Genomic DNA, 24,619 nt, shown 5'->3' with positions numbered 1-24,619 from the left:
AAGATGTATCATGATCTCAAAACCTTATACTGGTGGCCTAGTATGAAATCTAGCATTGCCAAGTATGTTAGTAAATGCTTGACCTGCACCAGGGTCAAAATCGAATATCAAAAGCCATTAGGGTTACTACAGCAACCTGAGATACCAACATGGAAATGAGAGCAAATTTCCATGGATTTTGTCACTGGTTTACCTGATCTCAACGAGGGAACGACATCATTTGGGTCATTGTAGATCGACTGACCAAATCTGCACACTTTCTAGCAATCAAGGAAACTGATAAGTTTTCGACACTCGCTGATATCTATTTGAAGGAAGTAGTCGCTAGGCACGGAGTGCCAACTTCCATCATCTCTGATCGTGACCCGCGTTTCGCATCTAAACTATGGCAAGCAATGCATAAATCCTTTGGCTCACGTCTAAACATGAGCACTGCCTATCACCCGCAGATGGATGGTCAAAAGGAACGTACTATCCAAACCCTTGAAGACATGCTGCGGGCGTGTGTTATTGACTTTGGTAATGGCTGGGAAAGACATCTGCCTTTGGTAGAATTTTTCCTACAACAATAGTTACCATACCAGCATTAACGCTACTCCGTTCAAGGCTTTGTACGGACGGAAATGCCGATCACCTCTATGCTGGGTTGAAGTTAGCGACAACCAAATTACTGGCCCAGAACTTGTACTCAACACAACGGAAAAGATTGCCCAAATCAGACAACGAATGGCGGCAACTCGTGACTGTCGAAAAGCTACTCTGATAAGCATAGGAAACCCCTGGAATTCCAAGTTGGAGATCGAGTTTTGCTAAAAGTTTCACCTTGGAAAGGTGTGGTTCGTTTCGGCAAATGCGACAAGCTTAATCCGCGTTATGTCGGACCCTTCGAAATCACTGAGAAAATCGACAAAGTGGCGTATACACGTATTGCCCCAATTCAACACCTTCCTTACCTTCTGCTTTCAAGTGACACAAACAAAGTCACGTGTGCACTGCTATCAGACCATCATCGGTAAGAAACATCCCCTAATTGAGTGGTTGTTCGATTGTTGCAGGTTCCCGGTCGTTCATGGTGTTTTTCTGGTGGTGCAGGTGGTTATTGTTATGGTGGTTAGTGGTGGTTGTTTATAAGGGGTGAATTGGAGCCAATGGTGCAAGTTGTTGGTGGTTCGATTGATTGTTGCAGGTTGTCGGTCATCGGTTTTTGATGGTGGTTCGATTGTTATTTGAAGAGGATATTGTGGTTGAAGAGAATATGAGAGTGGCGGCGGTGGCGTTTGAGATCAGAGAGAAAGTGGGAGAAAAGGGGGTTGGTAGATGGTGGGGCTCACTTGTTTTTTTTAAGTTTTCTTTGTTAGTTTTTTAATAGTAAGGGTATTTAGGTTATTTCACATCCACTTAACACCAAAAACTAACCCCTATCCATGTCTGGGACTATCCGAGAACGAATGTGCAAAAGGTGGGGACTATAGCTGTAATTTTAGAAATGTAGGGACTATAGGTGAAATCTGAGCAAACCACAAAAACTATCCGGACACTTTTTTCTATAAAGAAATATAACTTTTTGCTAGATCAACCTAAATCGAGTTACCTCCACATTTTGCTCTCCTTGTTTAGTTTCTCCGAATTAACCTTAATCTAAACTATATTCAGTATCTTGATTTCTAACTAGGGGTGTGCAAAAAACCAAATTAACCGACTAAAAATAGAATTAGCCGACAAAACCGAACCGAATAAACCGAAACCAAATAAAAAACCGGTGGGTCGTTTAATTGTTTTTTGAAAACCGAATGTAGCGGGTTGGTTATGATTAACAAAGTTTCGATACCCACTATAACTAAACCGGATCAAGATGTAGTAAAATCGTTGTTGGATTTGCACTTTTCACAATTTTTTAATATTTGATGCTTTTGGTTAAACGTTTGTTAGAATTTGTGAGTTATATCATATGATTTTGGTTGAATTTTTTTGAATTTATTGTTCATATTATATTTCTTTGTTTGAATCTTCGATGTTAATAATATAGATTATAGTATTTTTTTTAATACTATGTAATACATTATTATATATAAAAGTGTAATAACAACTTATTTTAGGGTAAAAAAAAATTTAAGTTATTTTTGGCTAGTCATAAATTTACAATTAACTGACCCATAATCAATCGTTATAATCATCAAAACTGATTAACCATAACCGTCATAATCAACCGGTTATGATTATAATTGTCTACATATTATGATTTTTAGCTAAAACAACAATTCTTCCACTTCAATGTAGGGATGAGCATATCGGTATCCGATACCAAACCGATACCGATACCGCCTAATACCGATCCCGAATTTCACCCAAACTAGGTACCGATACCGATACCGAAACATGTCGGTTAGGTATCGGTACGGTATCGGTATTATACCGTATTTTGAGGGTCGGTATCGGTATAATACCGATACCGTACCGTACCGATACCGAAAACGCCAAAAAGTGGATACCGATCGGGATACCGATCGGGATCGGTATCGGTACGGGATCGGTACGGGATCGGTATGGGATCGGTATTCGGTGGCATATGCTCATCCCTACTTCAATGTAACAAATAACCAAATCACTATTCCTTTACACTCATTTCTCTACCAATAAACGAGGGTCTATTTATGTACATTCAACAAGACCATAGGTACCAATCTTGCCAATCCCACACAAAATTTAACCACAAATTTTACCCACACAAAAAGTCACCACTCACCAATCCACTCCATAGCCGCTTTACCTTTTCACCGCAACCGGACCAAAATGGAAGTCTTCACCGGCGACCACGGCCTCCCAAACGACGTCGTTCTCTTCTCCGACACCCACTTCTCTCCTTTCACTCTTCCAACCACCGACACCTTCTCCGATCACCACAAAATCTCACCCGACCACGACCATTTTCCGCCCCTGCAGCCGCCGCCGCAAAAGCTCCGGCCGATTAGGTGCCACGTCCGCAGCTTCTCCGACCGGTGCACGTTAGCTGATCCCGTTGATGTTAAGACGCTGAGCTGGCAGCCGGAAGGTGGTGGTCTTGCTGTTCCCATAAATTGTGAGGACTTAGGGTTACCGGTGAATGATGGTCAAATTGAGGCTGTGTTAAGGTAGTTTTTTTTTAAATATTTATGTTTTATTATTAATTATTATTATTATTATTAATTATTATTATTATTAATTATTATTATTACTGTAGTTATTTGTATGTTTGGTAGGTTAATTTTATTTGTACCAGATCCCAACCCTGTATTTGAAATTTGTGCTTTTTAGGTTAAATATATATTTGCAGTTGTTTTATTTATTTGTGCTTTTAGGTTATATATATATTTGAAATTGCTTTATTTATTTGTGCTTTCAGGGCATATATATTTGGAATTGTTTATTTGTTTCCTTTTTACTTTACCACCATTGGCCTGAATGGATGAATTTAATTAACATGTGATGTGATTTATTGAGTATTTTAAAAGTTAGATCAATTGAAAATTTGATTCATATTTGTTGAGATGTTTTGAAAGTTTTATTTATTAATTTTAGTTTATGTAGTTAGGGGTATGGATTTCTTTATTCTATTTTTAGGTTAAAGTGGTGAAATCAATGTGGAAAAGAAGTGTACATTTTTGGTATGTATGTAGGTGTGTAGTGGGTACTTGCTTTACTTGTATCTTTTCTAGATAATGACTTGTTACTAGATGTAGCTTGACATTTGATTCTGCTTTCTTCATGAAAGTTGTGTCTTGAAGAATATGTCAGATTACTATATTTTGATGGCTGTTGTTGACAGTAAATTGTAAGTTTTTGTTCTTGAAAATGATGTTTAGAAGTCAGCTATTGATTGTTACTTAGATAGTCACAAATTGAGCAATGAGCACCAAGTTGTTCGTTTAGAGAATCGGGAACTTAGATTTGATCTATGTCGACAAAAAGATAGATGGTTGGAAAACCTTCAAGGGGTGGCGCAATAGTAAGCGCTTGAGTCACTCTAGCAGAGCTCTGAAGTTCGAATCCAACTTTAGCTTGTTTTTCTGCCTTTAACCCTCTTGAAGGCCACATGCCAGCGCAAGCTGCGTTTTACCTGATCCCATTTAGTTAGTAGGTATTGGCAGGCTATGTGGTTAATATCGGTTATCGGTCCCCATGTAAAATATCGGTACCGATATTATCGGTGTTATTGACCATTATTTGACCGATATATCAATGATTTACCTGATATCAGTGTTTTTCTTCTTAGTTCTACCGTTCGTCTTTCTTCTTATTGCTGTTATTAGTGTTTTAAGTCTTAATTGTTAATTGTTAGTGTTTTAAGTCTTAATCAGTTTCTACTTGCTACAATTGTTAGTGTTTTGCAAGTTGCAAAAAGTTAATTTGTTAATGGTAGGAGAGTACACTGAATTGTTAGTGTTAAATTGCTATATGTATATATATATATATATATATATATATATATATAAAGTATAACGTACATTACGGCTTAACGTACTTCACGTACGACAACGTGCGTGATTTGTTCTATAACATGCGTGATTAATGTTTTCAATATGCGTGATTATTGTGTTTCAACATGCGTGATTTTGGATTTTTGAGTTATAACGTGCGTGATTTTAAAATGAACGTGCGTAATTACCTGTTGTACGTGATGTACGTTAAGTCGTAATGTACAATTCTACGTGATATTAAAATTACCGATATCCCACCGCGATGACCTATATCTCAAATATCGGTCCTTGACCGATAACCAATTTTTTACCCACATTAACCAATTTTTTATCACATTAACTAATTCGTTTTTTCTTTCTTTTCAGCCCTTCTTCATCTGAGGAAACCGGCAAATTGCAAGAACCAGTCGAGGAGTCCGTAAACAAGAAAAAGAGGAAGAGAAAATCAAGGAGGAAGATGGAGTTGTTTGTCGAAAGCATGATGAGAACAGTAATCCAAAAACAGGAAGAAATGCATAAACAGTTGATCGAGATGTTGGAACAGAAAGAAAAAGAAAGCATCATGCGCGAACAAGCATGGAAGAAACAAGAGATCGCTAGAGCAAAGAGGGACGAACACGCTAGAAAACAACACATATCGCAAAGCCTCGCTCTCATTTCTTTCATCAAAAACACATTGGGCCAAGAGATCCAAATCCCAGATTCTCTCGACATACAAGTTGATAATCAGAATCATCAAAGTCAAGAAAAGTCAACGTATGATGATATAGAAATGCATAACGTTGACGAATATGAGACGGACACGAATACCAAAAGATGGCCGAAATCTGAAGTGCAAGCGCTTATAACAGTTAGAGTTGCTCTGAATCAGAAGTTTAACGGGAAGATACCGAAAGCGTCTATTTGGGACGAAGTTGCTGCTGGTTTATCCAGTATGGGTTATAACCGGACCCCGAAAAAGTGCAAAGAGAAATGGGAAAACATCAACAAGTATTACAGAAGAACGATGGAGAAGGGGAAGGATAGTAAATCATGCGCGTATTTCAGTGAGTTGGAAATGTTGCATAAAACCGGCTTTATCTCGTCAACTTCGCATGATGAAGATCACAGCATCAAGGTTGTTTCGTCAAATTCTCATGACGAGGATCAAAGCATTAAGGTTGTTTCATCAAACTCTCATGATGAGGGTCAAAGCATGAAGGTTATTTCATCGGACTCTCTTGATGAGGATCAAAGCATGAAGGTTATGTCATCAAACTCTCTTGATGAGGATCAAAGGATCAAGGTCTTGCACTAGAATTCAAATATTGAGACGGGTTTGCGATTATGTTCTTATGACTGTATCAAATTTTGTCCAAGTGTAGACTTGATGAACTTATTTTGTTGTATCGTTGTCATAGAAGTAGAAGAAATGTTGTTCAATTTGAAATCTCATGGCAGATTTCCTTTAGTTTTAATAGACTTTTGACTTTGTGAAATTAAATGCTCAAAACACCATAACGTAATGGTAAAGTTATAGTTTTTCAACTGACCCACTTCTTTATGTCTCTTGCTATTCTGTTTGGCATTAAAAAATCCAATGTCCATCAACTTAATTTTGATATACATTTGTCTTTGGACATGTTTAAGATACATGTAGATATAAAATTATTTTTCAAAATGTCAAGTTGCCTCTTAAATAGTTAAAATGGACAACCCTTAATTAAAATGACACTCTGCGAAAAACGTTGACACATGAAATCCCACATTAACAACATCGTCTGTATGCCTATGATTATAGGCTAGTGACATCTTGGGGGTGAGATAAGACTTTTGGACCACTAGGTCCTGGGTTCAAATGGGTTTTTCCCAGATTTATTGAGTTTCCTCCTGAATTAGTGTATAGCCGTTATAGCCTAGTGGAGATGGATATGATCGGGTGGTTCCGCTGGTGGCACGATGATACTCCAGTGGTCCGTCAGTGATCCTAACTTGCCGTTCAAAAAGAACATCGTCTGTATATATAGCCTCTGCACATGTAACAGTTGCGCCACTAACCAATGGTTGTCGTTGACATGTTTGATACGCGATATTAAAAAATGAGTTGAGAGATTATTTTACACAAATCAAGGAAATATGTGATAATTTTTAATGGTATAATTAACCTTGTCTTAAAATGGATTTTCATTATTATGAAATAATTTAGACATTCTTGTGATATATGCATCATCCAAGGTCCTAAAGACATTTTCTTAATAAAAACAAAGATTAAATCATAAAAAAAACATTAAATTATGATTAAATCTGCCAACTAACTATTGATTGGATTAAGAAATATAGAACGACACAGGAGGAGGCATGGACCATGTAGATCCAAAAGTCATAAATCAAAGTAATTAAAGTGCATGCATTAGCCAAAGAGGGTGGTGGTCAAATCAAATGCACCTTAACCAAAAACACTCAATGCTAACCAACTTTGGTAGCTCCGGCGAATACCCGGTTCTTGTTCACTGAGCCACCATGCCACGTGTCCTCACCACCCCACCGGCCCACCACCATCAGCAGCAGCTCCTTATATTATCTCCTCCTCACTTTGTTTTCAATTTCTAGAGAGAGACAATTCCCTCCCTTAGAGAGAGAAACATATGGAACGTGGAGGAGGTTTCCATGGCTACCACAGGCTCCCCATCCACCCTACATCTGGTACACATACACATATATACTCATACACATTCATATATATATATAATGTTTCTTTAACTTTATGGGATAGTTAACTTCTTTCTGCATCTGCATTGGCCTTTTTATTCTTCATCTGCAATATCATGTTTTCTTTCTATGTTTTTCTTTTATATATATATATATGTGTGTGTATATATATAATATAGATACATATATATACACATCGGTGAACGAAAGGGGTCAAGAGGGTTTGCTGATCGCTGACCACTAGGCGTCTTCGTTATTCTAAGAAGTTCTGGTTCCGCCACTGGATGTATACCATACACGTACGTATAGTTATTATGTTTGGTGTTGGAACAAGATCAAGAAATTTTTTTTTTACATTTTTAAAAGATTCTTTAATTTTTACTGTTTTGAGGATTCATAACTACTTTTACAGGCAATCTTCTGACACATAGACTCAGGCTAAGCTATTATTGATTGTTTTTAAGGTATCTTATGTTGATTTGTAAGCAGTTTTAACTTGAAACAACAAGATTTCTTGGAGTTTTAAGTGTGATTGATTGTATACAACAATGGTGGTCTGTTTGATCTGATTTAGGTTGTTGAATCTGAGTGAGATGTGTTAGTGACAGTGTGTGTTTGAATGTGTGTGGAAGGAGGACAAATATTGTAGAACAAGTGGCATGCATGCAAGAATATTACTCTCTTGTTTTGTCCCCACGAATCTGTCATTTTTGCACACTTCACTGTTTTTGTTTTCACCATTTAACTTTCTTTTTTTAATTATTACTACAATGAATATATGTATATATGATGTCATTAATATGATGTTATATATTCTTTTTAGTTTTATAATTTTTTTTTTTATTTTTTTGATCTTAGGGATGCAACAGCCGGATATGAAGCAGAAGCAACCAGACACAACCAACACCACATCTACAGAAGACAATGAGTGCATTGTTAGAGAGCAAGACCGCTTTATGCCGATAGCAAACGTGATCAGGATCATGCGAAAGATCTTGCCACCTCACGCGAAGATCTCTGACGACGCAAAAGAAACGATCCAAGAATGTGTTTCCGAGTACATTAGTTTTGTGACAGGTGAAGCGAATGACCGTTGCCAACGCGAGCAGAGAAAGACTATCACAGCTGAAGATGTGTTGTGGGCTATGAGCAAACTCGGGTTTGATGACTATATCGAACCGTTGACTGTGTATCTTCATCGCTACAGGGAGTTTGATGGGGGTGAGCGTGGGTCGATAAGGGGTGAGCCGCTTGTCAAGAGGGCTGCGGCTACTGCTGACCCTGGTCCGTTTGGTATGGGTCCGTTTGTGCCTGGTTTTCACATGGGTCATCATAATGGGTTCTTTGGTCCTGCTAGCATTGCTGGTTTCTTTAAGGACCCGTCGAGTGCGGCTGGCCAGTCTGGGCCTGCTGGTTTCGAGCCGTATGCTCAGTGTAAAGACTAACTGGTTTCGATTTTCGAGCCGTGTGTTGGTTGGTTTGTTTTTTTTTCTTGTTTGTTTGTCTTCTTGGTCTTGGAGCAACAAATTACATTGGGTCAAACTTTGGCAAGGCATGTAAAAACTGACACTCTCCATCTACTGGTAGTAATCTGCTTTTCTTCTTAACTTTTATTTTATGAATTTGGAGTGTTTAAGATTTAACAGTTCCGTTATTATTAGTATTTTTTTAACATTTAAAAATATCAATTAATGATTAAAAATGTTTAAATAATATTTTTCTAACATTTAAACCGTTATTATTGTCGTTTTTTGAAACCGTAGTTATCATTTCAGTCCAAAATTTTTATCAAAACCCACCACGAACCAAGACCAAGAAAAAACAAAAATAAAAGGTGGTGAGAGACTGAAGGAAATGAATTATATTTAAAAATGACCAGTACATATAACAACTAAAATCCAATTATCAAACATCTTGCATATAAATAAACTCACTTATACAAACTTATTTAGAATTAACCTGCAATGACCATTGAAACATGATCTTCAAAATTAATGCTTCCATTCTACTATTTTTTTTAACAGCGGCTATTTTATTAACTCATTAAATAGTACAACCGGGCCCAGAAAGGTTCTGGAGATCCCAACAAAAAGTAAAGAGATTACAAAATATAATCCCGAACATTAAACTCTCGTCACCTCTCCCAATTCAAACCGCTGTAACCTGATATGTTGTTCAGCCAGAGGAACGTGTCTTCTTTGATTGCTTCCATCACACGAGTGACAGAGACTCAGATGCCTTCAAAAACCTGGTCCCTTCCAAATCCTCTCCAAAGGGTACCGTACACGGTACACCAGACTCACCAATACTCAACTAACCAATGAAATCGGGTAAAAATCAACATATAGCCTTCAAGGAGGTTACAAAACCAGTGGAAGCTGGATTTGAACATGAGACCTTTGTTGTTTGTGTTTCAAGCATGTTACAAGATATTAAGGTATATTTATGGTGAATATCTCGTACTATAGATGAGGCACAAGAGGCGTTCGAACTCCAAATCAAAATAAATCCAACTAAAAAATGTTTTTGACATGCAAAATTCTAAAAATACCAAAGTCAAAATGAAAGGTTGGTTACACCTATGTTTCAATGCATTGCCTTTTCAACCCTTGCTCAGATTCCTCATCCCCTTCTTCTTCCTGAGCCACTTGTTCTTCGGTTTCACATCTTTTTCTTTGAGGAATCACATGAAAAAACGACTCCTTCCAGTCTTTCGTTTCCAAGAACTTGAGAAGTATTTCTATCACTTGGTTCACCGTAAGAACCTACATATTCACACACAAACATTACTCATTATTTAACACGATAAGCTTGGTTTCAAACATAGTTGTTCATGGCGAATAGCGACAAATAGCGATAACGTTATATGCTACATAGCGAATCACGATAAACATCGAGCGCTAGTTTATAAATAGCGATACAGTAGAAACATATTTTATATGTATTCAAAATACCCAGGTATATACGCTATTTTACATATATATTAAACAAAAACCTAAAATCAAGCTATTTTATAGCTATATTTAATCGCTAATCGCTATTTATATTTAAAAAAACTGAAATCCCGCTATTTATGGCCACATACCCTGTAGCAACCTTCGACCTATACGCTACGTTATTCGCGATAGCGACCGCTATTGACAACTATGGTCTACAAAAAGCACAAGGCGTTATTTGTACCTGAGAACCCGACATTTTGAGGTAGTTGCCGATCGGAAGTTTTGCGGTTTGAATTCCTTGGTCTACGGCCTTCTTCATGGTTATCCCTTTCCACCTGTTTCTATCCACAAGCCCGCCAATAATATAAATTTTGTTTAAATCAAGTTCAGAGAGCATGTTTTCGGAGTCGGCTGTCAGGTAGACCAAATTCTCCTTTTGACTTTCAAAAGTATTGATATACGGACCCGTATCCTTGTCGATTATCCATTTATCGAACCCGGGCATCTTTTGTAATTGGCTTTCGATTTCCCCCGCGTAGCCGGTCAACCAAAGATGACATGGGACCACACTTCTTCCATTCACGGAATAACAATACATTATCTGTATTCACAATAAGTTTTTGAGGAAAAAGACAATGGGTACCAATAGCAGAAACAAATTAGTAATTTCACGGTTATATATTTATTTATTTATATATATGAAGAGATACTCAATACAGAACCAATTTTATGCGGTTGTATAACACATAACCACCTCTCTTTTTCTCTCCTGTTAAGTCTAGTCATCTCCATGTACAAGTGAAGTGATTATACGGTTCTCACAGTTGTCTACTTATAAGAGCACTCACAATGGCGTCCCTATCCCCTTCCGCATACCCAAATTATAGGAATAATGTGAGAGTTTGTTTATTTTCACTCATATATGGGAGTCCGCATCCTCATACCCCAAATTATGTGCAAAACTAATGCAAACCCCAAATTTTTAAGTGAACAAATATGGGACAAATTTAAATGATTTTGAATATATATGGGGAATTGGATGTGTGAGTTTTTGAAAAGTGAACAAATTTTAGGGACAAATTTTATAATCTATAACTAAAGTACATATTTTTCCCTAAAATTTGTAACAGATGTTTAGAACATAATAGAGCTGATACAGGATACACACCCCTGTTACATTAATGTTTAGGACATAATAGATTAACCAGAGTTCTTTCTACTAAAATTTCAAGTTTTTCCAATTGTTTAACATGATCATTTTCTTCTAAGAAGCCAACATTGAATTATGTAACCTAGTAAAACACAGCTCCACCTAATGCTTGAGTCCTTTTAGAACCACAATTCAAAAGAAAAACAAAAACTTTGTTACTTTAGTTAATAATTTTTAATTTTCTCAAAGGCCACTACTACCCAAGCAAGCAGTGTAGTAAAAATCGGTTCTAGGCAGCGATTAATCGCAAATCGCTGGGCTGTCAATGCAATTTTAACTAAGCGGCCGCTAAAATTGGTAATCAGTCAAAGGCAGTCAAATTGTGCTCAGCATCTTTAAAGTATTTGAAAAAATGTACTTTTAATCTGATAGAAATCAATCCCTTGACCTTCTCATTAATTTACTGAATATTTATAATTACAATATGGCTCCTCTATTTTGGGAGAGATATATCACATTAGCTGTACAATATAATCATACTAAATATATGTTCAATATAATCGCTATTATACCCCCGCAGTCGAAGCGGGGAGGAGACTGGATGCTGAGACTGGATCTGAAATCTTCAAAGAGGATGCGCGGAAGGCCTTTTGTGAATATATCAGCAATCTGGTAACGAGAAGGTACATGGAGTATCCGAACTTGACCGCGTTGGACTTGTTCGCGGACAAAGTGTATATCCAACTCGATGTGCTTCGTCCTTTGGTGTTGAACTGGGTTGCCAGAGAGGTAGATGGCACTAACATTGTCACAATAAACCAAGGTAGCACGCGTAAGGGGGTGACGAAGCTCGAGTAAAAGATTACGAAGCCAACAAAGTTCTGCGACGACATTGGCCACACCACGGTATTCTGCCTCGGCACTTGAACGGGACACAGTGCTTTGTCGTTTGGAGGACCAGGAGATAAGGTTCTCACCGTAGTAGATGCAGTAACCACTGGTCGATCTGCGAGTATCGGGGCATCCTGCCCAATCGGCGTCCGTGTAGGAGACAAGGGAAGGAGACGAGTTGGCAGAGAGAGTTAAACCGAAAGATGTTGTCCCCTTTATGTATCGTATAATCCGCTTAAGTGCAAGCCAGTGGGGCGTACGAGGAGAATGCATATGCATGCATACTTGCTGGACAGCATAGGTGATGTCTGGCCTAGTGAAGGTGAGGTATTGTAAAGCACCCGCCAAACTACGGTATAAAGTGGGGTCGTGGAAGATGTCGCCCGTAGAAGTACTGAGCTTAGTATTAGTGTCAACCGGAGTGGCCACGGGGTTGCACGATTGCATACCAGCCCGTGCAATGATGTCAGCCGCATAGGACTGCTGAGAGAGAAACATAGTGCGGGCATGGCGAGAGACAGAGATGCCCAAAAAATAACTTAGCGGACCTAAGTCCTTCATGGCAAATTCACTTGCAAGCTTGGCCATGAGGTCGTGACGAAGCTTGTCTGAAGATGTGACAAGGAGAATGTCATCGACATATAGAAGAAGATAAGCCGTTTGTCCCCCGTGATGAAACGTGAACAGAGACGCATCACATCGACTGTGATGAAAACCCATAGTGAGGACGTAATCTGTGAACCGCCGGTACCATGCCCGTGGTGCCTGTTTGAGCCCGTACAATGATTTCTTGAGAGAGCAAACATGATCCGGAAAATCTTTGTTGCGAAAACCCATGGGTTGATACATGTAGACCGTCTCATGGAGATTCCCATGAAGAAAGGCATTAGTAACGTCTAGTTGATGTACGGACCACTGTTTACATAAGGCAATGGATAGTACTGTCCGAATAGTGGCCGGTTTGACAACCGGACTGAACGTTTCCCCGCAGTCTATGCCTACCTGTTGTGTTCGACCGTCACATACCAACCGTGCTTTGTATCGCTCCAACGTGCCATCCGATTTAAATTTATGTTTAAATAACCACATGCTTCGTATGACATTCATATTTGGTTGCCGTGGAACCAACTCCCAAGTTCTGTTTCTAATTAATGCATTGTACTCGGTAGTCATGGCAGAGTACCATTCCGGGATAGTCAAGGCATCAACCGGGTTTTTAGGAATGGGGAGTATTTTAGGGTCGGTGGATGTATGAAGGTTGAGAGGATGTTTGGGTTTAAAGATACCGCTCATGGAGCGGGTGTGAATGGTACGAGTGTGCGTGGGTGGTTGGGCAGGAGCGGCAACTGATGGGCCGTTGGAGGTAGTGGGTGGGGGATTGAACGGAGAAGGTTGGTCTGTTGGGGCGGTAGTGGAGGATGGGGTATGGGCTGAGGGGTGTAGGTCGTGTGAGTGTGGGCTGGGATGGTTTGTGGGCTGATTTGGGCCAAAAGAGGGTGAGACGGATTGTGGGTCGGTAGGGAATGGGGGGTAGTGGGCTGAGGTGTTAGCTGGGACTGGGTGAGGTTGGGCCGAGGTTATGTTGTGGGCTGAGGTGGAAGTTGGGCCGAGGTTAGGGAGTGGTTGGTGTTGGCTGTTGGCAGGTGTGGTAGAAGGCGGTGGGGTAGGTCGGGTAGTGGGGTGTTGGGATATGTGTGGGCATAGATGGTAGGGAAATGGGTGGTTTAGGAAGTCGTATGATGGAGTGGGGTTTATGGTTTGAGCGAAAGGGAACGTAGTTTCATCAAACGCTACATGGCGAGAGATGATGAGTTGTTTAGTTTGGAGGTCGAGACAACGGTACCCTCTATGAGTGGGAGGGTATCCGAGAAAGACGCATGGGTGGGAACGGAAATCCAACTTGTGGATAGTCGTGGAAGGCGCTAAGGGGTAGCAGAGGCACCCAAAAACGCGTAGGTGATCGTAGGTTGGGGTGACAAGATATAGAAGTTCGGTGGGTGTTTTATCATTGGTAGTTTTGTTTGGTAGAATGTTGAGGAGATAAGTAGCAGTTTCGAGTGCGAAGTGCCAAAAATATGTGGGGAGGGAGGCATGGGCTAGGAGAGTACGAACCATGTTGTTAATTGTGCGGATTTTCCGTTCCGCCTTGCCGTTTTGGGAGGACGTGTAAGGGCAAGAGAGGCGGTATAAGATGCCGTTGGTGGTGAAAAAGTTTTGAAAGGTTGAGTTGAGGTATTCGCGACCATTGTCGCATTGAAATGTCTTAATGGTGTGTTCAAATTGGGTTTTTATAATTGATGCAAGTTGAGAAAAGGTGGGAAAAACATGAGATTTATTAGATATTGGGTATGTCCATAGGAAGTTTGAAAAATCATCCAAAAACAGAACATAATATTTGTGACCGGATGAACTAAGAATAGGAGATGTCCATACGTCACTGTGTATAATATCAAAAGGTTGAATGGTGCAATTATTAGAAGCAAAGAAAGGTAATTTAATACTTTTTCCAAAAACGCAAGACTGGCATACATCATTATTCAAAGTATCAAAAACAATAGAACTAGAAGTTTGTAATTTATTTAAAGACGGGCGTCCTGGATGGCCAAGACGATGATGCCAGAGTTGACCAGAAATAGCGGCAAGAGCAGTTGCTTGGGAGGGGGACCCGATTACCAACGGGTAGAGGTCACCGCTGCTGTTGCATCGCAGGAGCGGGGTCCGAGTCTTGTAGTCCTTCACAAGAAAACCAAAGGGGTCAAATTCAACAGAAACAGAATTATCCGTAGTAAAACGGCGAACAGATATAAGGTTTTTGACTAATTTTGGAGAATAAAGCACATTTTTGAGGACAAAGGGAGGGAAGGGTTTGGGTAGGTATTTGGTGCCTTGTCCTAAAACCGGAATGGTACTGCCATTACCTACAATTATATTTTGAGACATGCAAGAATTAGAAAAAGAATGGAAGTCACCTTGTTCATGTGTCATGTTTCCCGTTGCGCCCGTATCCATGTACTGTGTGGGGTCTGGCTGCTGTAGTGACATCGTGTACATAGCCTGCTCGATATCCGTGGGTGTATAGGCAACATTGCTTTGATGGTTCGGCCGCGGGCCTAAGATACCAGGGCTGTTAGTGTGGGTGTGATTGGGCCGATTGGTGGAAGGGTATGGGCATGGCGGCACAGGCCAAGGGTAGAAGGGAGTTTGGTTGTTGGAGGGTGGTGTGGGCCAAGTGTTCATCCATGGGTAATAGGAAGGCGGCTGCCACGGATACTGAGAAGAGAACCGGCCACGGGCAGAGCTGGACCGGCCACGTCCCCGACGACCCGAGCGTCCACGGCCCGAGCCGTAGCCGCGGTCATGAGTGCCATAGTTTCGGTCGTGGTTGCGAGACTGATCAGCGGCCGGGGAGCGGTTTGTGGATGCGGTTAGAGCAGTGGAGGCAGACTTGGATGCATTCAAGGCTTGTTCGGCTTTGCGAGTTTCCACTTGAATTAGGCTGGAACGGGCAGAATAGAATGATGGGAGTGGATCTTGTTGTTGGAGTATAGTAGCAATGCCCTCATACTGTTCATTCAGCCCCGCAATTAACTGCAAAACCAATCGATCATTGTCAACCGGAGCATTCACATTCGCCAACTGATCGGCCAGGACTTTGAGTTCCTGGCAGTATGCGGATATATTGGGGAAGCCGTCCAAACGGGTGTTCGAGAACTTCTGCATCAGGTGAATGGCGCGGGAGCTTTTATTGTCTTGAAAAAGATCCTCGATAGCTTTCCAAGCATCGTGAGCGGTGGCGGTCTTGTTGATAATGGTGTGGAGGAGATCGTTGGAAATTGTACTGTATATCCATTGTAACACAATAGCATCAAGGCGTTCCCATTCAGCGGTTGGTTTTGTGGTGGAAGAAGATGTTTCAGTGGTGGTTTCGGATGCAGCAGGTTTGGGTGATAGATGATCAAAAACCAAGAAGGCTTTACAGTGTAGTTTAAAGAGAGTTGCCCAGGAATTGTACTGCGATGATTCGATTTCAAGGGTAACAGGTATGTAATTTTTGATGTGGGAGACGGTAGTGGCGGGGTGGAGTTTTGATTCCACGGTAATAGGGGTGTTAGTAGTGTTTGTCATGGTGAGAACAAGGAGGAAGATGAGGTGGGGAACAGCCGAAAAGAAGAACAGCCGTGAAGAAGAAGGCTGTGTCGCAGAACAGGGGGTGGCGGCAGGGGAGAGGGGTTAGGGTTGGTTCACTGGACTCTTGATACCATGATAGAAATCAATCCCTTGACCTTCTCATTAATTTACTGAATATTTATAATTACAATATGGCTCCTCTATTTTGGGAGAGATATATCACATTAGCTGTACAATATAATCATACTAAATATATGTTCAATATAATCGCTATTATAATCCAACCAGTGGCGGATCTAGGATTCGCGCCAAGCGGTAACGTTTTATAAATAAGCGGTAACGAAATCGAAAAAACGTCAATTTTTTCCAAAATTTACACTAATTTTACACTACCGCCGGAACGCCAACCATAGCGGACGCCACCCCTTACACTAATGTACATCCGCCCCTGAATCCAACCCGACCCGACTAATAAGTTTGAAAAATTATATATAAAATTTTGTGTGTGTGTATAAGTTTAAAAAATTATATATAAAATTCCGATTCGATTAATCCCTAGTCGGTACCCCACAGCTAGACTAGCCCCTCCCTGGCAAGTGTTACAACCATGCAAGCAAGAGGCTCTCCACTGATTCAAACACCTAACTCCTAAATTCTTATTTTACATCTGAATGGTTAAGTGCTGAACCATTAAGAGCCTATATAATGCTTAACCGTTCAGAGGCAAATGTTTGACCAATTCAGATTAGAGGTCTTAACCATTCAGACTTTGTATAAATCTTAACCATTCAAAGACAAATGTCTGAACCAGACATCTGCTCGTGAAACAAACAGTCTGAACCATTAAGTGTTGAACCAGTAAGAGATCTTAACCATTAAGAGGCTCATTAAGAGGTAAATAAACAGCGATGTCTAATGCATATATCAATATATCCTCAGAATCTTAGGGTTCCAACTAAATCCATTCTTAAACCCTAACCTAAAACAAACACCAATCAAACAATCAAACTCAACTGACCTGCTTAACAAGACTATGAATCTCATTAGGAGCCATAAGTTCCGAAAACTGCAGATCAAGAACAACCTTCTGACCACTTTTCTTCGCCTCCGAAAGCCTTAGGGTTTTACTCTCTCTCTCCTCATTCCTCTGCTCCATTCTCTCTCTCCGCATCCCCTTTCTCGTCTCGATCGTCTTCAACCTCTCTTCTTCTGATAAATTCGACAGCTTTTCTTCCCACTCTTTCCGCTTCCTCTCCCCCTGCCGCTTCTTCTCCTCTTTCATGGCCGCTTTTTTCTCTGCTTTTTTCGCTTCGAATCGTTGCTGTTTTAAGAGCTTCTTTTGGGCGTTTTTTGATAGCGGTTGTGGTGGAGAGAGGTGGTCGGTGGTGGCGGATTGGGTGGCGACGTGGTGGTCGGCGGTGGTGGTGATGGTGGCGTCCATTTTTGCAAGTTTGACTTGGTGGTTTGGCTTGTAAATGAGGGCTGAAGTTGAAGTTATCAGGTTGCTAAGAGTGAACATTGGATTATTATTTTGTTTACAAAGTTTTTTAAGTAATATGTGGATTTTATAAATTCAAAAAAAGAATGAACTCTTAAACTTTATTGGGTTTTAAAATGTGTTGTTTATACTATTTTTAAAAACTAGACTAATGGGCTATAGTGTAGAAAAGATGTTGAATCAAAAACTTGGGATACATTATATGGCATGATATACAAGTTTAATCATAAAGGATAAATACAGTCCAATGAATAAGATATAGAAAGGTGAAGGATACAGGGAAGGCTTTCTATGAAATTATTCTAAAACGAAAACTTACATATGGTTATAGGGTTGTTAACGAGTCGAGTTAAAGTCAAAAGTTTGTTTGGGCTCGAGATCGAAAATATATAAGTTGGCTTGGCAAAAAAAAAAAAAAAAAAAAAAAAACACACGCTACTGAGCTAAAAACTTGAGCTCGAATTAGCTCGTTTACAAATCGAGCTTGATTGTGGCTTGACGAGTTGGCTCGAAATTGAAGACAATGGTAAGAATAACGGCAGGCAGCAACGACCACCATGAAATGTCACCTCAAATCTAAGATGGAGTAGAGAAAGAACATGATAGAGAGTATATGAAGGAACTTAAACGACACAAAGATGGATGGTAAACGGGACCAAGATAGTTGTAACAATTGAGAGAGAAATGGATCTGACTTGCAAAGGAAACAATCATTCATGGTGACCATGACTGGCTTAGTATCTGGTGAATTATATGTGATAATATATGATTAATATATATCGGCAAAACACATATCACATGGAGTAGTTGGCAAAACGTGTATCACTTGAAGTGGGTTAACACAATAATGGAGAAATAAGTGTCATCGAGAGTATGTAATGCAAAAGCTTTGATTCACAAGGGTAAGGGTGGTTGTCACACCCTATATTATGTACACTTGTATATATGTATCCATCATCTTATCTCATAAAATGTGTATAGTTTTTGGTTTTGTAAAAATCAACTTTTGATAAGTTAAAGGACTGGTATCACCATTTGTGCAAATTAACGGATCGTAATGCCCATCTTTTTACGGCCTGTAATGCAACATGTTATCCACTATCTCGAAATTTAAGAAACCAGACGTCAACCCATCCATTCGTTAGGGCTTACGGACCATAAATGGCCCATCTTACAGTACTTAATCGGACTATAGTAGCTTTGTGATGTGGTAGCAGCTGCAGGCGCTAATGGTGGCATGTTTCTACCATGGCACGATGGTAGGATGTAAGCTTAAGCCTGGGTAACACTCTTTGTCGTCAAATACACTTCCATGTCTTCTAATTTCTTCAATTCTCGCTCAAATTGAAAATTATACGCTTTTTCCTTTTAGTTTTCTTATTGTTCTTGAGCATCTTTAAGAAATTGAGGCTTCATTCGCATTATTGACTCATATATTTTGATCTTAGATGCATTATCAAGTCTCTAACGTTCATTTCTTCTCACCTTTGTTGGTAATTTCTATCCTAACTCATCCTATTCATTTAATTTAGTTATTATTTATCAAGGTTGTTATTTATGTACTTTATCTTACTATCTAGGTTTTAACTTCGTTTGTAATCCACCTTTAATCATCGACAATCGTATATCTGGTTGACGTATACCCTATCAATACCTTAATCGCTCATAATTAAATCGTTTTCTTGGTCAAATATGTAGAAATATAAAACGGGTATTCTGATAAGTTAAGTTTGGGGTTATGGACCATAAGACCCATTCATTGCACTTCGTAATTAATATGTTCTTAGCCATATTGTAATACCTCGTAAAATCGTGTCCAATAATGTATTGACACGTGTCCCTAATCCTAATTGTGCCTAAAGTTGGCTAGGAAGGCCTACTTTTGCCTAAATTGAAAAACTATGAATGTGGAGGGACTAAAAGTGTCAACATGCTAAAAATATGCCTCTGAGTGACCTTATACGGTGTTCGTATTCTCAAATGAGCCATTTGTTGGACAAGAGGAGTCGTTTGCGTAATTGTTTGAAAGTTTGTGTGACAAAGGGTTAAAAGTGTCAACATGTTAATTCTTACCTCTGAGTGACCTTTTAATGAACTTGCAAATGACTTAGGTACTGATATGTTAACATGTTTAACATATTTTGATGTTACAAATCTGATCACAAACCGAGTTTTCATATAATATCGTAAATTACGCTTTAAAGTGACCATAATGCCCTTTCGGCGCATATAATGTTTTTAAACGTAATTTCTTATACTAAACTCATTACCCACTGATGTAATATCATAATTAGGATATTTTGGGATATCAAGTCAGTTTATAAACTGAGTTTACGTACGAGTTCTTGTATTATGTCCTTAAATGACGATAACGCCCTTTTGACGCTTAAAATGGTTTTTAATCATGAATGTGATACAAAACCTTTTACCTACTAATATGTTATGATAAATAACATATTTTGATCATATAAACCTGATCATTTTTTTTGAAAGGATATATAAACCTGATCATAACATCAGTTTTGATAACACATCACAAATATCGTCATTTAACGACTTTAACGCCCTTTTGGCGCATAGTATGGTTTTAAACTATATTTACCAACCAAGACTTGTTACCTACTGATTTTTACAAATTATTTAAATTTTTTACAGTAGGTACATGTTATAAACTCATAATCCCAAATAAGTTCTCAAAACTATGTGTGAAATGACCAAAATACCCCTACGGTGCATAATTTGGTCTTAAACTATAAAACACACATATGTTTGATATCCTACTGATATTATATCATAAATAAAGTGTTTTCATAGAATGTTTATGATTGTAACATCAGATTATACGCAAGTTCCTTTTATACGTCGTTAAATGACCAAAACGCCCTTCTGAGGCATTGTTTGATTTTAAAACCTTAACGAGCATACAAGTTGATATCCTACTGATATTATAACTTGTTTAATGTATATTGGAATATGGAACTTGTTCATGACTCATTCGGTTACCAGTTATCGCTTATACGCGTACGGTTGGACTTACGTAACTAGTTTATGTAAGTTTACTGAAACGGGTTTAACCTTATCATTTTTACCTCAATTTTCAGAATGATTATAGTTTACCCATATTATACAAGTCTTAGTACTTGTTGGGTTTAAACTACATTCTATTCCGTTCATCACTTAATCAAGCGTATCGTACCATTTTTGATACTTTAAGCTAGCCGGTCTAAGTCTATTACTTAAATAAGACCCGTTAGCATTCTAGTCGGTTATTTATACCATCATTCCAAACTAGAGCCTTCCGGTAAATTGTACCTACGCTTACTTAATTGAATACGGCTGAGTTATTATAATTCTTGCATTATAAGACGAGAGTTAGCTCAGGTAAATACTCTTAACCTATTTTCCCTATACGGGCTTGGGACACGGTAAAATATTTACCGTATGGTCGGGTATGGGATTTGAAGACCAATGTGTCGGGAAATTCAAATAACCCGTTTTAATTCGTATTGCTTGACTTAAACATTGGGGGTTAACGCGACCGTGTCCTGGATATCCTCGGCTCATTTAATTTACTAATGGCCACAACTTAAGCGCGGGGTGTACGCATACACCTGACAGATGCTAATGCCTATTAAAATGTTTTTATAACACAATACGGGTTTTCCCAATATGGGTATTCCAATAAGGGAATAAGTGGTGTGTCGGTTAATCATGAACCGGCATAGTTTTCGGGCCCTATATGTATTGTCAAGTTATGTAAAACTGATAACACGAGATATTTGTCCCAAGTTATAAAAGATTTTTCGTGCCTTGTGCACTTAAATCAATTTTTGAAATTTTTTTCAAAATGTGTTGGTTGATTGTATTTACCAGTGAAAACTAACGTATTTTCAAAAGACTAAGTTACAGATGCAAATACGTAAATAGGCTGGAAGCTGCTCGGTAATGCTAGATGAGGAATTTGCAACTCCTTTGCATAAAGCCTATTGGTCTGTTGAACTCCTTTTGTATACATTGATCCGCCTGTAGATTTAATATTACAAGCTCGTCTGTAATTATTACTTTGGTATTTTCGGAAAATTGAGTTTGTAATAATATTTTATATTCTAAGACTTCCGCTGTGCTATTCTGTGTATGTTTGACTATGACGATACCAATCTTACGTCACGATACTCCCCACCGGGCTGTGCTGTAAATATCGGGGTGTGACTCATACCCAAAATATTTGGGTTACGGACCATAAGATCCTTCCATTACGGTCTGTAATTTGTCTGTTCCTGGTCAAACCCTAATATTTGGGTTAAAGATCATAAGGCAAACAATATTACTATCTGTAATGTTTCTGAATTGACCTGAAGTTTAATTTTGGGTTACATACCATAATGGCCCAGCAACACGATCCTTATACTAAAAGTTGATCATTGGGTTACGCACCATAGGAGGTCCACAATACGGTCTGTAATGGGTCACCTGTTCATAATCAAACTTGTCCGTTTAAGCTTTTCAAATGTGATTTCAGCCCAGATTGTATCTAACTAAGTCATACGTGACACAAAACAATTTGTCTAATATTTCGGGCTTAAGTGATTTGAATATTCCATCCATTTTGTGATTATAGGTTCATTTTAGTAAAATGACACTTGGAGTCGATAAAATTTAATACGACATTCACAATTTAGGTAAACACATTTTAACTCTTTTATAAAAATTGAGATGTATGTATAAAACCTTTCTACTTGTGTATCACAAATCCAGGTGTATGTTTAATTACATAATTTACGCACTTGTGATAATTCGATTTCACTTTCGTATGTTTATCATGAAAAAGCATTTGAACTAACTATGCATGTATGTTAGAACTGGTCATATACATTATAACTTTGGTCACGATTTAGGATTTATGTAGGCATATACATTGATCTGTATGTGGCGTGTTGTTGTGCCATCAATTACACATATTTTTAGTACATAATTACCCTTACTTTTCGGTACTTTTTATGACTTTATAGTTGAAAATACTACCTAAATGATTCATTTTTGGAAATTTTAGGTTTTTAAGGTCTCTGGATGAAGTGAAAAACGAGTAAAAACGAGCCAAAAATCCAAGATGCCAAGAAAACCAGCAAGTTGCTAGATAGGCGCGATCGTGCAAGGCTATGGGCATGGCCATGCATGACACCAAGTTGCACAAAGTCAATAAGTCAACCCAAGAATGGTCAACAAAAGTCCACGATGTGCGAAGGCATAGTCATGCATGCCCATGCACGAATAAGACAAATATTGGAAGCTTCGAGATCAGATAGCCGCATGTTCAAGCACTGTCTGGACACCTGTCCATGCACAGCCATGCACACCCATGCATGCCCATGCCTATAACAGAATTTGAAAACGAATGTATCGAGAAAGGACAAGGAGGACAACTTGTCACACCCCAGCCGATGGCGGAAACATCGGAGTGAGACAAAAACGAGATTGCTCGAGGCTTCATAACACTATTTGCGACAATATTTAATTGAATAAAATTTCATTTCATTGATAAAAGTTAAGTACAACATTTGAATCAGAAAGTATAACAAGTTCATAAAACAAATACAACATAATTCTCGAAACTAATACAACAACAAAGCTAGATTTCTAAAGTGTGTATCTAGTTAACCCTACTAGATTTCATCATCATCGTCCTCAATTTCCCGCAACACATTTCAAAATATAGTTCAATACAAAAGTATTTGCGAGTATACAAGTTTGTCTAATAGCATAAGTATAAAATGTTTATACAATCAACATGGAAAAATTTGTTATCTAAAATTAACATACTATTGGCATGCAACTATAATTGTCAACCCAAAGATTAACAATAGCGTAATCCTATCGTAGCAACGATAGGACCGTTCTATTTTAACTTAACATGACCTCAAGAATACGGGCGGTGCGTTACTCCTATAGCGTTATACATGTTAAGGGAGGCTTGTACGATGTTAATGACAAGTATACCATATAAGAATGTTCCAGCAAGTATGAATCAAAGAATAACTATTAAGCATGTATGAATGATTGTTTGTTTGTGTTTAAGCATAAAAGTATGTGCCTATATGTGAGTTTAATAGTATTAATGTGTTGCACCCAAAGTGTTTAAAAGTAAAATGGGGTCGAGTATACTCACAGTTTTGCAAAGCTTCCTTTGTTAATTCAACGAGTCGAATGTTGAGAGCGTTGGAACACTAAGGTTACCCTACATGTGGTAAACGAAGGTGTGAGTCATTTAGAGTGAATGGGGGATTTGGATTTGGATTAAAGTATGAAAGTATATATATGAAAACACAAAATATATCCCGTCTAGGCACTCGTTGTGACACTAAGTTACTGTGATTTCATGGGTCCTGGTTTGCCCATTAGAATCAGCAACGAGGAACTCAGAACTAAGATAAACGAATAATCGAAGCTCACAACACTGTTCGTGCAAATGGAAGTTCCATTCGTGTGAACATGTGCCTGTTCATGCGACCAGAGTCCATTCGTGCGAATAGGAAATTCCCAGTCGTGCGAAGGGCCTATTCGTGCAACAGAAGTTCTTTCGAACGTTTCAACCATTACCCGGTTAACGTCGTGAATTCAGTTTAGTGTTATATATTATATTACATAGTATTAACAGTCCAGTATTGTTACGAAGTACATAGAAGTCATGAATGGAGGTATAACACCTCATTATATGTTTCACCAAAGCACAAAGTTTATAAACCTCTTTAACAAACCCGGTTGGTCACGAATATAACATAAATAAATACACAATATACCTACAGCCGAATAAGGACAACCCGGGCGTGTCATTCCCAACATGGTAAGTGTTGGAGGTGAGGCACGGTTGACTTAT

The 24,619-nt window shown here is 38.8% G+C and overlaps 4 protein-coding genes across 4 annotated transcripts; 2 read left to right on the top strand and 2 right to left on the bottom strand.

Annotated features, from left to right (window-relative positions):
• Positions 1–2,724: 2,724 nt before the first annotated feature.
• Positions 2,725–5,976, top strand: LOC110916277 (trihelix transcription factor GT-2). Its single transcript, XM_022161011.2, has 2 exons — positions 2,725–3,128; positions 4,821–5,976. The coding sequence occupies exons 1-2, from the start codon at positions 2,791–2,793 to the stop codon at positions 5,749–5,751; spliced, it is 1,269 nt and encodes a 422-aa protein (XP_022016703.1). The 5' UTR covers positions 2,725–2,790; the 3' UTR covers positions 5,752–5,976.
• Positions 5,977–6,884: 908 nt separating this feature from the next.
• On the top strand, positions 6,885–8,745 carry LOC110918598 (nuclear transcription factor Y subunit B-6). Its single transcript, XM_022162891.2, has 2 exons — positions 6,885–7,136; positions 8,001–8,745. Exons 1-2 carry the CDS (start codon positions 7,079–7,081, stop codon positions 8,585–8,587), a joined length of 645 nt encoding a protein of 214 aa, XP_022018583.1. The 5' UTR covers positions 6,885–7,078; the 3' UTR covers positions 8,588–8,745.
• An 802-nt stretch (positions 8,746–9,547) lies between these two features.
• LOC110918597 (tRNA (guanine(9)-N1)-methyltransferase) lies at positions 9,548–17,786 on the bottom strand. The gene is made up of 3 exons (XM_022162890.2): positions 17,269–17,786; positions 10,323–10,682; positions 9,548–9,907 (listed from the first exon to the last, which is right to left on the bottom strand). Exons 1-3 carry the CDS (start codon positions 17,767–17,769, stop codon positions 9,722–9,724), a joined length of 1,047 nt encoding a protein of 348 aa, XP_022018582.1. The 5' UTR covers positions 17,770–17,786; the 3' UTR covers positions 9,548–9,721.
• LOC110918596 lies at positions 14,764–16,973 on the bottom strand. Its single transcript, XM_022162889.2, has 2 exons — positions 15,092–16,973; positions 14,764–14,855 (listed from the first exon to the last, which is right to left on the bottom strand). Exons 1-2 carry the CDS (start codon positions 16,245–16,247, stop codon positions 14,809–14,811), a joined length of 1,203 nt encoding a protein of 400 aa, XP_022018581.1. The 5' UTR covers positions 16,248–16,973; the 3' UTR covers positions 14,764–14,808.
• Positions 17,787–24,619: the final 6,833 nt, after the last annotated feature.

The sequence above is a fragment of the Helianthus annuus genome, chromosome 16, assembly GCF_002127325.2.
Source record: "Helianthus annuus cultivar XRQ/B chromosome 16, HanXRQr2.0-SUNRISE, whole genome shotgun sequence".
NCBI lineage: Eukaryota > Viridiplantae > Streptophyta > Magnoliopsida > Asterales > Asteraceae > Helianthus > Helianthus annuus.
This window is presented reverse-complemented; position numbering and strand designations above follow the sequence as displayed.

Excerpts from the sequence above, each read along its gene's own strand:
- LOC110916277 (XM_022161011.2), top strand. The coding sequence starts at position 2,791 with ATGGAAGTCTTCACCGGCGACCACGGCCTCCCAAACGACGTCGTTCTC. Across the intron at positions 3,129-4,820 it reads CAAATTGAGGCTGTGTTAAG|CCCTTCTTCATCTGAGGAAA; the intron begins GTAGTTTTTTTT and ends CTTTCTTTTCAG.
- LOC110918598 (XM_022162891.2), top strand. The coding sequence starts at position 7,079 with ATGGAACGTGGAGGAGGTTTCCATGGCTACCACAGGCTCCCCATCCAC. Across the intron at positions 7,137-8,000 it reads CCCCATCCACCCTACATCTG|GGATGCAACAGCCGGATATG; the intron begins GTACACATACAC and ends TTTTGATCTTAG.
- LOC110918596 (XM_022162889.2), bottom strand. The coding sequence starts at position 16,247 with ATGACAAACACTACTAACACCCCTATTACCGTGGAATCAAAACTCCAC. Across the intron at positions 14,856-15,091 it reads AAACATGACACATGAACAAG|GACTACAAGACTCGGACCCC; the intron begins GTGACTTCCATT and ends TTTCTTGTGAAG.
- LOC110918597 (XM_022162890.2), bottom strand. The coding sequence starts at position 17,769 with ATGTTCACTCTTAGCAACCTGATAACTTCAACTTCAGCCCTCATTTAC. Across the intron at positions 10,683-17,268 it reads TTCATAGTCTTGTTAAGCAG|ATAATGTATTGTTATTCCGT; the intron begins GTCAGTTGAGTT and ends TTGTGAATACAG. Across the intron at positions 9,908-10,322 it reads TCAAAATGTCGGGTTCTCAG|GTTCTTACGGTGAACCAAGT; the intron begins GTACAAATAACG and ends GTGAATATGTAG.